Source organism: Sceloporus undulatus, chromosome 5 (assembly GCF_019175285.1).
Source record: "Sceloporus undulatus isolate JIND9_A2432 ecotype Alabama chromosome 5, SceUnd_v1.1, whole genome shotgun sequence".
NCBI lineage: Eukaryota > Metazoa > Chordata > Lepidosauria > Squamata > Phrynosomatidae > Sceloporus > Sceloporus undulatus.
In genome coordinates this window covers 18,608,053-18,620,112 of record NC_056526.1, presented here as the reverse complement: position 1 = coordinate 18,620,112, position 12,060 = coordinate 18,608,053, and the positions used below count along the sequence as shown (strand labels likewise).

The following is a 12,060-nucleotide window of genomic DNA, read 5'->3' as shown; positions in this document are numbered from 1 at the left end:
CCGCATGTTATTTCAGTCCTTAGTAAAGATGTTATGATGGGGAGGATATCTTTTGCAGGCAGGCTCCTCCTCCTTCTGGCCATGCTGGCAATAGGGAGATTTTCAAAGCCCAAGAAATGTAAAGTCCATTTGCATCTCAACAGGGGCCCCTTTTTTGCAATCCAATATGTCTCCATTCCAGTGAGGTCACAGGCCTCTTTGTAGGCAGAGAACAATGGATTCCTCAAGAAGTCTCTACGTTTTCTCATGAGGAAAATATCCTCCTCATCATAACATCTTTACTAAGGACTGAAACAACATGCAGGCATCTGACTAACATTTGCAATTTTTGCTTTGTAACATCTTGCCTGATGAAGAAGCCCATGGAGCTTCAAAAGCTTGTAACAACTCTACTGTGCATTTCAATTGGACAATAAAGGTACCACTGATGGATTTTTGTTTGTATTTGTTAAATGGCCAACAAAGCTACCCCTGAATGGAATCTAGGAATCTAGTTAATTTTTTAAGGGCTACTTTTATTTCTCTTACTTATATTGTCTTTCAGGCTGGTTTGCGCACATTACATGACATTGGACCAGAGATTCGAAGGGCAATCTCTGGAGATTTAACAGCAGAAGAGGAATTAGACAAGGCCATGAAAGAAGCTGTTTCTGCTGCCTCTGAAGATGACATCTTCAGAGTAAGTGTTTTTTCTGTTGTTTCTATCAGCATGCTTGGGCACCTGTGGCCCTAGAAATAATAATAATAATAATAATAATAATAATAATAATAATAATAATAATTTTGTTGCTGAACTGCGTATACCCTGAGCCTGAGCCAGTACAGCAATGATGAGGGATCATGGAAGTTGTAGTCCAACAAAAGATATTTGGTTGCCAGTGCAAAAATAGTTGAACTTTCTCAGAAGTTGCATAAAGGTGCTCCTTAATCCAGCTAGTCATTACACAAACATGTACATGTGCCATTGGCACCTGTTAACAAGCAAGAAAGCAAGATGTTAAGCATGATAACATGAGAATGTTTGATAGATGGGAGGCAGATTGATGTATAATGAGGAAACTATGATGTGAGAGATACATTGAGCTTTTAGAGACAGGTATTTGTTTTCAGAGCTTTATCCAAAAGGACTCACTGCCAAAACAAAATGACTTGGTAAATACACAGAGTTTCTTTTTGAGGATCTTGTTGCTATTGACTTCCTTTTGAAAATGATCAGGAAAGGAATGGCATACCCTTTCTTTTCTCCCTTCTGGACTTAGGTATCTTGGATGTTTCAAATTCTTTGGTAAAAATCTAAATTTCCAAGCCTCAGCTTTCTCTCTCCTTCCTTTATTAGAACTCTACTTTTATTCATCCTTTCTGGTACATAAACAGCCAGTTTGGGGTTTTTTTAAAAAAGAAAGAAAGAAAAAGGAAAGGAAAGGAAAGGAAAAAAACACTTTGGATGAGTAAATGTTTTGACAATGTGAGGTCATGCTATACTGAACATTTGCATCAGAACCCTAGGACACCTAACATAAATAGTTGTACAAAGAGTACACGCATTTTCTACAAACATTACTGTAGTCTATGCAGAAAAGAGCAACATCTGAAATAGCCCTTCAATCCACTGACTAAAATATGGATTTGTTTTATGTTTTGCCTCCTCACAGAGAGCTGGTGGCTTGTTTGGAAATCATGTTAGCTATTACCAAAGTGATGGCAGAAGTTCATTCCCTCAGACTTTCACTACTCAGCGCCCTTTGCACATCAACAAATCTGGCAACAATCAGGGGGACATAGAATCTCCATCCCATGAGAAACTTGTGGACTCTACCTTCACTCCAAGCAGCTATTCATCATCAGGTTCCAATGCTAACATCAACAATGCCAACAACACTGCCTTGAGCCGCTTTCCCAGTCCACCAGGCTACCCCAGCACTGTCAGCACTGTGGAAGGCCATAGCACCCCTTTGTCACCCACTCCACGAACTCATGAAGTTTCTTGGAAGCTTGGCTGCAGAAGGTAAAGACTACTACTAGTACTTTTGTTATTCACCATTAATATGGGACTGTAAGTGTGCATAAGTCTCTTAAGACAAGACGTATAAAGTGTGCAAGAGGCAACTTGATGGTGAGGGTTTGTGGAAGCAGCAATCCAACAAGTTGCCCAACCTGATATTTTAAAGATTCAGTAACCTGGCACACATGTCTGTCTGTGTGTGTGTGTGTGTATCCCAAAAGATTTTAATTTTTTAAAATTATTTATTATTCCACCTTTTTTTATCATCATCATCATCATCATCATCATCATCATCATCATCATCATCTATCCAATTTTTCCCCAGATCAGGACACAAAGCAGCTTACAACAAATAAAAAGACATTGTTAAAAATCTACAAGATAAAAAAGTAAAAGCAAGACTAAACAATAAAAAAATTAAAACCATATTAAAATGATATGAATGGGAATAAGAATAAATTTTATTTCTTTCTCACCTTTCCTCAAGATTTGCGGTGGGGTGCAACATGTTAAAATACAAAACACAAAACACAAAGATAACTCATTAGGGATCTGGGCCAGATCTTTAAGACAAAAGTTGTTATGATATTGTTTCTATTGTTGTAACCTTTTCAGTTATTTTATTTACTTTATTTACTGAGTGTACTTTAATTAAAAAGGGGGGGAGGTTTAAACAATACATCATTAAACACACACACAGCAGCAGAACAATTAGCACTATTCAGTACTCGCTTAAGATAGACCTTATATAGTCATTCATCAAATGCCTCTCTGAACAGAAGTCTTTACTTGTTTGGTAAAAGAAAACAGGGAGGGTGCCAGTCTAACTCCTCTAGAAAGAAAGTTCCAAAGCATGGGGTCAGCCACTGAGGAGGTCATCTCCTGTGTTCCCACCAGATGTACCTGTGAGGGTGGTCTTAAGGCATGGGCTAGTTTGCAACCTGGACCTGGACCATGTAGGGATTTGAAGGTCATAACCAGTACTTTGAATTGTGCTCAGAAATGGAATGATGGGAAGTGGAGCTATGGCAAAAAGGGAGCTGTATAATTCAGGTAGCCAACCCCAGTTAGCAAACTGGCTGCAACTCTTTGAACCAGTTGAAGTTTCTGAACACTCTTCAAAGGCAGGCCCACGTAGAGCACATTACAATAATCCAACTGGGATGTAAGTAAGGCATGTGTCACTACAGCACAATAATGACTGCCCCCTCAAGTCTGATATCTCCAGTCCTCTTAAGAACACATCCTTCCTATTGCAGACTGCCTCTGTATACTTACAGATGGTAATGATGTAATGCTAAATGCTAAATACAGAATGCACCCTCCCTCTACTTTCAAGCGGTAAAAGCTCTTGTCCTTGGGTACCCCAAAGGGGCAACCCCTCCTTTGGTGTCACTCCCTTCAGCAGCAACTCCACTGGGGCAGACCCATCCCCACTGGACTCTTGCTTTTATCTGCTAGCTACTTCAGCTCTATGGCTGAGGCAGGTTGAACTGGCTGGCAGAATCTGTTGAGTTATGCTGGTGGTGGGCCTGAGTCTGCAAAGAGATAAGAGAGTTAAAAGACCATTAAACAGGGACGTAGCCAAGGGGGGGTCCAGACCCCTCCTTCCGTTAGATACAATGAATGGTGCATGCTGTTGTGCCACTGCACCCAAGCCCCATTATAATGGTGGAACTTAGTTTGGACCCCCCCCCCTTCCCAAAATCCTGGCTACGTCCCTCCATTAAGAGACCCTTCTGATACAATGAGTTAAAATCCATAAGCCTGCTTGAATGAAGAAGTCTTTGCCTGCTGGCAAAAACAGAATTGGGAGACAGGGCAATTCAGTATCCTGTGGAAGCAAATTCCACGGCCCAAGAACCTGTTTTTACCAAATGTGAGTGTGGTAGGACTAAGAGAAAGCCTCCTTAGAAGATCTTAACACTTGAGCAGGCACTATGAGATAACAGTCTTCAGACAGTCTGGACCCAAGTTGTGTAGGGTATTACAGGTCATAACTAGCATTTTAAATCTCCCTGGAAACCAGCAGCCAGCATAAGGCTAGCAGCCAACATAAGGATTACTATATTTGCAGGAACGTTTACGTAACTCTACACCAATATATCTGCCAGTACTGTATGCCTGTCAGTTTTGGCAAAACATAATTATCTACTGACACTACAAAAGATAAAGTAGTTCACAGAGCGTATATTTATACTTTGAAATACACTTTCATAAAATATAGTAGCTACCAACTTGGACAACTTTAAAAGGATTGGATAAATACATGAAATTTGGGGTTATCAATGGTTTCTAGTTAAAAAGACTATATTACCAACACTAATATCAAAGGCAGTATGCTTCTATCTATCATTTCTGGGGAAGGTGAAAGAGGAGCTGCAATTGCATTCCTATCTTGCTAATGGCCTTCCCATAAACAGTTGTTTGTATAGTGTGTGGACAAAATGATAGCCTTTGGTCTGATCCAGCACAGCTTTTAGATTCTTAACTTTTATTATGTTTCTGAGAACAAGTATTCAATATACTGTACAGGATCTATTTCCTTGCTTTCCACTGAAAAATCAATATATATCGTATATATAACTGAATCTATTTTCTCTCTTCCTTTCCATTTATATTCCTGATTCTGTCATCTTTTCTTTCCAATGCTTCCCTGGTGGATTAGGACACGCTGTTATGAAATGGTGGGGCGGTAGGTGCTCACCTTCCTGCTCTAATATATTTGTCATAGAAGTTAATGCACAAATGGATATTGAATTTAAAACATTCATTTCAGGATTTGTTTATTGATTTATTTATTATATCATTTGTATGCTGCCTTTCTCCCAGAAGGCAACAAGACAGCTCACAGATAAAAACAAAAATTAAAAACCACTACCATGTCAGGATGCACAGGGAAGCCATTGAAATCCACAAACACCTGGACAATTTCAACCGGAAAGAAGAAACCCTTAAAGTGAACAAAATTTGGCTACCAGTCCTGAGAAATAGCAAAATAAGGACTCAGCAAATGCAAATGGGAAACCATCCAGAGTCAGGGGCTTTCCCAGCAGATAATGATCACCAATTAGCAGACATTAATCCTTGTTTGCATTAGCCTCTCAGCCTGAGGCCAGCCATCAGCACAGAACAATACACATGCAAATCACTCCTGCATTCCCAGGCTCACACAATATATATACACCCAGTTTTTCCAGGCGAAACGTCAGGAAGAAACTTTTCTGGAACATGGCCACATAACCCAAAAACCCCACAAAAAAAATGGATGCCGGCCATGAAATCCTTCGACTTTACATTAAAAAAATTTAAAAACCATTGCAATAAAAATTTTAACAGGTCTATGAAAGATCCAGTTTTCTGAAAATGATAGCAAAATAATATAACACTGGGACGTTACAGACCACCCATTTGGGGCGGCCTGTATCTGGCCCTTTCCTCACCAGATCGGGGCCTCAGCTGCCACAGCAGCAGCCTCTCAGGCCCCGATCTGCTTCCCCACGGCCTGCAAGGGGTGTCCTTGAGGCTTCATGCCCCAAGGACACCCAATGGCAGCGGGGAGGAGGAGAAAGGGGCCACTCGGCCCCTTTCTGCCTTGCGTTGCTGGCGCAGCTGTCTAAAGGCTGCGCCAGCGACACAAATCCTAGAAGGAGCTCCGTTTCAGAGATCCTTCCAGGGCCACAGAAAAGGCGCCCTAGGCGCCCTCGCGCAGCGCAAGGACATCACGTCTGCGCTGCCCTGTTTGGAGGCGACACGTTCGTGATGTCCTAATGGCAGCGCCCATGTGTATAGGGCACCACCATTTTGTACGTACCAGGTGCGTACTAGGGTTAGAGTGTCCAGAAGGGATGCCATTTCCTAATCCTAGTACGTACCTGGTACGTACTTTACACCCGTTTGTAATGGGCCACTATTTCATATTAATTCACAATAAAGTGTTATGAATGTATTTTCTACCAAATATTCATAACTGGTGAGTATCACCAAAACAATAAGAAAGTGTTTTAGAAATAATTGAGCTGAACTGCATTCACAAACTCATTCTCTAAACAATAGTTTCATTCACTAAATAGGAATTTTGCCCTTCAACTAAATTGTTAGCACAATAACCAAAGCAAAGCCTTAATTCCCAACACCCAAATCTCCTCTTCCTAAAAATGCTTTTAGCAGATCAGTTGCAGGCAAGCAAGATGTTTAACTTTAAAATTTTGGTGCAGCATCAACAAGGGAGAAGAAGCAAACCTGAGGAGATATTTTACAGATCTATTTTTGTGTCAGATCTGTTTCTCTGAGGTTCTCATGCTAAGGTCTGTTGTTAGCTTGGAGCTTTGGTTTTATGTATTTGGGAGTGTTTGAAGAAAGTGTATAAATGTGCATGTTGAACAGAAGCTTAACGCACATGCTTCCTATCTCCTTTCCCCATCCCAAAATTAAGCACTGTGGGCAAGAGCTGTATTACACCTTTCTCATAATTTAAATTTTCTGTGATTTCATTCTACAGATTTTTTAGAAAATAGCACAAAGGAGTCTGTGCTTCCACTGTAATGTCTGTGAACTCTTTTCACTATGTGGAAATCATTATGATTGCTTCCTTGTGTTTTGTGAACTGCTTTGGGTCCAAAATAAAATAAAGACTTCTCTGTTCATAGATCATGTTCCAGAGACAGTCAAGTTGCTATAGTGTGTGAGGAGGAAGAGGCTTCTCAGGATGAGGGAATGTATGATAAGCAACTGAATGAAGAAGATGAGTACTGTAGCGAACCACGTCTACTGCCTAGTGAATTGTAAGTACACTTGTCCCTATATTCGCTAGGGTTAGGGGTACAAGACCCCTGTGAATATGGAAAAACCGGAAATAACAAAAACGCCATGTTTTTACCTGAGAGGACACCTCTCTAGGAATCTGTAGGTCCTCCAGGGCAACTCTGTGGTCAATGTCCGACAGACACTGACCATAGAACTGCACTGGAGGAGCTATAAATGCTTAGTAGAGTATTCTCTCTAGGTCTTTCAGTGCAACGTTTAGTTAAAGTTGACCATAAAGTTGCACTGGAGGACCTAGATATTCCTAGAGAGAACATATTAATCAAATCCATGAATAATCAAAGCCGCAAATATCAAAGCCACAAATACGGAGGGATGAGTGTATTTCATTGTTCCAGCAAGGCAGTTTTCTGAATTTTGCTATATGACAGAGGCAGGGGTAAATGTCTTCCTCCAAATATTTTTGCAGTCACATAATCCATAGCCAATGGTGAATACTGATGAGAAGTACAGTCCAGTATCTGGAATGTCACACGTTCCCCATCCTTGGCTTTGTGGGACTAGAGTTGCACAATTTCCCCACATAGTGTTCCCATTTATGTCTGATATTCCTTCCATATATTCTATATACATAATATCCCATATATTCCTAGTAGATAATGAGGGTAATAGTATGTCTACACTAACTCCATATCCATTCTTCCATAGGAAGTACAATCCTAATTTCCAATCCTAATTTGAAATCACATACAAACCATTGTTTACTGGTTCAGATGTAAGAAACAGCATGCAAAAGGGAAGGAGTGCTGAACAAACAAGTCCAATAATTCTTGAATTTCATTCTTGTATAGCCAGGCCTTGGTTGGTTTATCATAGAATCATAGAATCGTAGAGTTGGAAGAGACCACAAGGGCCATCCAGTCCAATCCCCTGCCATGCAGGAAATCACAATCAAAGCATCCCCGACAGATGGCCATCCAGCCTCTGTTTAAAGACCTCTAAGGAAGGAGACTCCACTACACTCCGAGGAAGTTTGTTCCACTGTCGGACAGCCCTTACTGTCAGGAAGTTCCTCCTAATGTTGAGGTGGAATCTCTTTTCCTGGAGCTTGCATCCATTGTTCCGTGTTCTAGTCTCTGGAGCAGCAGAAAACAAGCTTGCTCCCTCCTCAACATGACATCCCTTCAAATATTTAAACAGGGCGATCATATCACCTCTTAACCTTCTTTTCTCCAGGCTAAACATCCCCAGCTCCCTAAGTCGTTCCTCATAGGGCATGGTTTCCAGACCTTTCACCATTTTTGTCGCCCTCCTTTGGACACGCTCCAGTTTCTCAATGTCCTTTCTGAATTGTGGCGCCCAGAACTGGACACAATATTCTAGGTGGGGCCTGACCAGAGCAGAATACAGTGGCACTATTACTTCTCTTGATCTAGACACTATACTTCTATTGATGCAGCCTAAAATAGCATTGGCCTTTTTAGCTGCCGCATCACACTGTTCACTCATGTTCAACTTGTGGTCTACTTGGACTCCTAGATCCCTTTCACACGTAGTTTCATTCAGCCAGGTGTCACCCATCCTATATCTGTGCATTTTATTTTTCCGCCCTAAGTGCAATACAGTGGTACCCCGGGATACGAATGCGCCGGGTTACGAATTTTTCGGGATACGAAAAAATCCCATAGGGATTTATTGCTTCGGCTTACGAAGGTTTCTTCGGGTTACGAAAAAACCGCGGCGCTATTTTCCGCCACCGGAGGGCAGCAGAGAGCTATTTTTCCATTAGCGCCTATGGGAATTCGGCTTACGAAGGTATTTCGGGTTACGAAATTAACCGCGGAACGAATTAATTTCGTAACCCGGGGTACCACTGTACCTTACATTTCTCCGCGTTGAATTTCATTTTGTTAGCTTTGGCCCAGCTTTCTAGTCTATTCAGGTCATTTTGAATCTTGATCCTGTCCTCTGGGGTATTAGCTATTCCCCCTAATTTGGTATCATCTGCAAATTTGATAAGTATGCTCCCAATTCTGTCATCCAGGTCATTGATAAAGATGTTGAATAGCACTGGGCCCAGGACAGAGCCCTGTGGGACCCCACTGGTCACTTTTCTCCAGGATGAAAAGGAGCCATTGTTGAGCACCCTTTGGGTTCGGCCGGTCAACCAATTACAGATCCATTTAAAAGTTCCTTTGTCTAGCCCACATTTTACAAGCTTGTTTGCAAGTATGTCATGGGGAACTTTGTCAAAGGCCTTACTGAAATCAAGATATACTATATCCACAGCATTCCCTTCATCTACCAAGCTGGTAATTTTATCAAAGAAAGAGATCAGATTTGTCTGACATGACTTGTTTCTCTGAAACCCATGTTGACTTTTTGTGATTATGGCATTGCTTTCTAGATGTTCACAGACTCTCTGTTTAATGATCTGCTCCAGAATCTTTCCTAGTACTGATGTCAGACTAACTGGACGATAATTGTTGGGATCCTCATTTTTCCCCTTTTTGAAGATGGGGACAACGTTTGCCCTCCGCCAGTCTGCTGGGATCTCTCCTGTTTTGCAGGAGTTTTCAAAGATTATTGCCAATGGCTCCGATATTACATTTGCCAGTTCTTTTAATACCCTTGGATGGAGTTCATCTGGTCCCGGAGACTTAAATTCATTTAGATTAATAAGGTGTTCCTCTACTATCTCTTTACTTATTCTGTACTGAAATGCCCCTATCTTGTCCTCTGCTCCATTATCCTCAGGTTGAGCACCCTTTGCCTTTTCTGAGAAGACTGAGGCAAAGAAGGTGTTGAGTAATTCTGCCTTTTCTCTGTCTCCTGTTAGCATTTTGCCATCTTCTCCACGCAGTGGCCCTACCGTTTCCTTCTTCTTCCTTTTGCTGCGGACATATCCAAAAAAGCCCTTTTTATTGTTCTTAACCTCTCTAGCAAGCCTGAGTTCATTCTGTGCTTTAGCTTTTCTGACTTTACCCCTACACATGCCTGCTATTTCTTTGAATTCCTTTTTTGTGATTTCCCCCTTTTCCATTTCTTATACATCTTCCGTTTCAAACTCAGCTCGGTTGAAAGTTCCTTAGTCATCCATCCTGGTTTCTTGAGACACCTCCCGTTTTTCTTTCTCACTGGAACTGTTTGAAATTGTGCCTTCAGTATCTCCCTTTTGAGAAAGTCCCATCCGTCCTGAACTCCTTTATCTTTTAGTATTTCTGACCATGGAATTGCCCTCAATACTTCTCTAAGTTTACTGAAATCCGCTCTCCTAAAGTCTAGGATGCGTGTCTGACTATGCCTGGCTTCTCCTTTCCACTGTATTACAAACTCCAGGAGAACATGGTCACTTCCACCTAATGATCCCACCACTTGCACCCCATTAACCAAGTCATCCTTGTTGGTTAGGATCAGATCTAAAATAGCTGACCCCCTTGTTGCCTCTTCCACCTTTTGGACCATGAAATTGTCTTCCAGGCAAGTGAGGAATTTGCTAGGCCTTGAGGATTTTGCTGAGTTTGACTTCCAACAAATATCAGGATAGTTGAAGTCGCCCATCACTACTACATCTCTCTTTTCTGACTGTGTGGTCATCTGTTCTAGAAAGATATCATCCAATTCCTCAGTCTGACTTGGGGGTCTGTAGTAGACTCCCACTGTAACATCCTTGTTGTTTCCCTCCCCTTTAATTTTTACCCAGATGTTCTCCACCTGGCTTCCATGATTGATGTCCTGGATCTCTTCACTGGTGTAAATATCTCTGACATATAGTGCTATTCCTCCTCCTTTCTTGTTTGGCCTATTTCTCTTTAAAAGGTTATACCCCTCTATTTCCACATTCCAATCATGAGACTCATCCCACCAGGTTTCAGTGATGCCTATTATATCATATTTGCTTTGTTGTACTAGGAGTTCGAGTTCATCTTGCTTTTTTCCCATGATCTGTGCATTAGTGTAGAGACATCGCAGACCATAGTTCCCTTTTACTTGCTGCCTGTGCAAGTTTTTTTGCCTCCCACTGTTGGGTCCTTGCACTTTTTTTCTTGTTTCCTCTATGTCAGTTTGACTATTTTTGCCATCCCTTTCGCCTTCCTTAATATTGTCTCCCTTCCCCTCGGAACTCAGTTTAAAGCCCTCCTGATCAAGTTCTTGAGACTGTTGGCAAAAACATTTCTTCCAACTGGCGTGAGATGCAACCCGTCTGTTGCAAGAAGTCCCTCCTCGTGGAACCGCAGCCTTGATCTGCTTATATTAATTCTGCTTATGTTAAGCCTTGAGATTTAATATTGTATATTTCATTTCCATTCACCAGAGGAAATGGATTGCACTCCATGTAACCCAAGCATAATTACATGAAAATTAGACTACCGCATGAAGGCAGAGGGTGCCCCTCTTGGAACCAAATCAGCCCAACAGAAAAGCTATATGACTTTCAACTCCTGTACTGGAACAGAGTTTTTTAAAGGACATGTTCCCTGTAATGAGTAAAACTGGGAGTAGGGGGAATAACTCAGGACAGTCTGAGGACAGCCTTCAGTGTAGACTGAGCGCTGATCAATTAAAAAGCCACTCTGCAAACAGTGCCTGACTCCATCTGTAGCTTAGATATCTTGGAGAAAATTTTTCCTATTCCATTACAGGCTCTCATACCAAGACGACGAACATAGACAGCTAACTCCACCTGAAGACAACAAACGAGAAGACACTTGGCACTCTCCAAAGAGTGGGTTCCTGCATTCCTCATCACTAAGTAATAATTTTGGCATGTTTTACAATACATATGCTGTCAAATTTCATTAAATGTTGCAAGCTTTGTTTTTTCTTATTCTGCTTCTTTAGAATCACATGAAACTAGGGACTAAATACACTACTAGTCCCAAGTACAGTAGAATCATGTAATCAGTTACTAATGATAAGTTAACACTTATGTCAATCTCATTGATTCTATTAATCTACTTTGGTTGGGACTAGCAATTAGATTTAGATCTGTATAGAAGATTTTTAACTTCAGTGAGGGTTTTTTTTTCAGATTTTCACTAGTGCTTTATAGTTATGGTTTGGAATATATGGGACTCTGCCAATTTGACAGCTATGTCTGAAAAATACTGTGCAGGTTATTTAACCATGTTATTAATTTAAACCTTTCAGTCAAAGTAGGAGTCTTGATTTTCCAAAATTGCAAATTAAATTATAAACCTAGATTTTTAAAGAGATATGTCCAATATCCTGCACTGACAGATGTAGCTACAATGACTGAGCTTCCCCAAAAAACTACCTCTTAAGCCAGGCAG

The 12,060-nt window shown here is 41.1% G+C and overlaps 1 protein-coding gene across 7 annotated transcripts in view; it reads left to right on the top strand.

The window, feature by feature from the left end:
• CACNA1C (calcium voltage-gated channel subunit alpha1 C) overlaps positions 1-12,060 on the top strand; it is a 527,437-nt gene that overhangs the window by 504,540 nt on the left and 10,837 nt on the right. For 3 of the 7 annotated variants that reach the window (XM_042470413.1, XM_042470416.1, XM_042470410.1), the window contains 5 exons: positions 545-679; positions 1,653-2,005; positions 4,671-4,697; positions 6,652-6,786; positions 11,410-11,519. In XM_042470413.1, coding sequence (XP_042326347.1) covers positions 545-679; positions 1,653-2,005; positions 4,671-4,697; positions 6,652-6,786; positions 11,410-11,519 — 760 coding nt within the window. The remainder of the gene's footprint in view (positions 1-544; positions 680-1,652; positions 2,006-4,670; positions 4,698-6,651; positions 6,787-11,409; positions 11,520-12,060) is intronic. The other 4 variants (XM_042470414.1, XM_042470415.1, XM_042470411.1 and 1 more) reach the window with 2 other exon arrangements.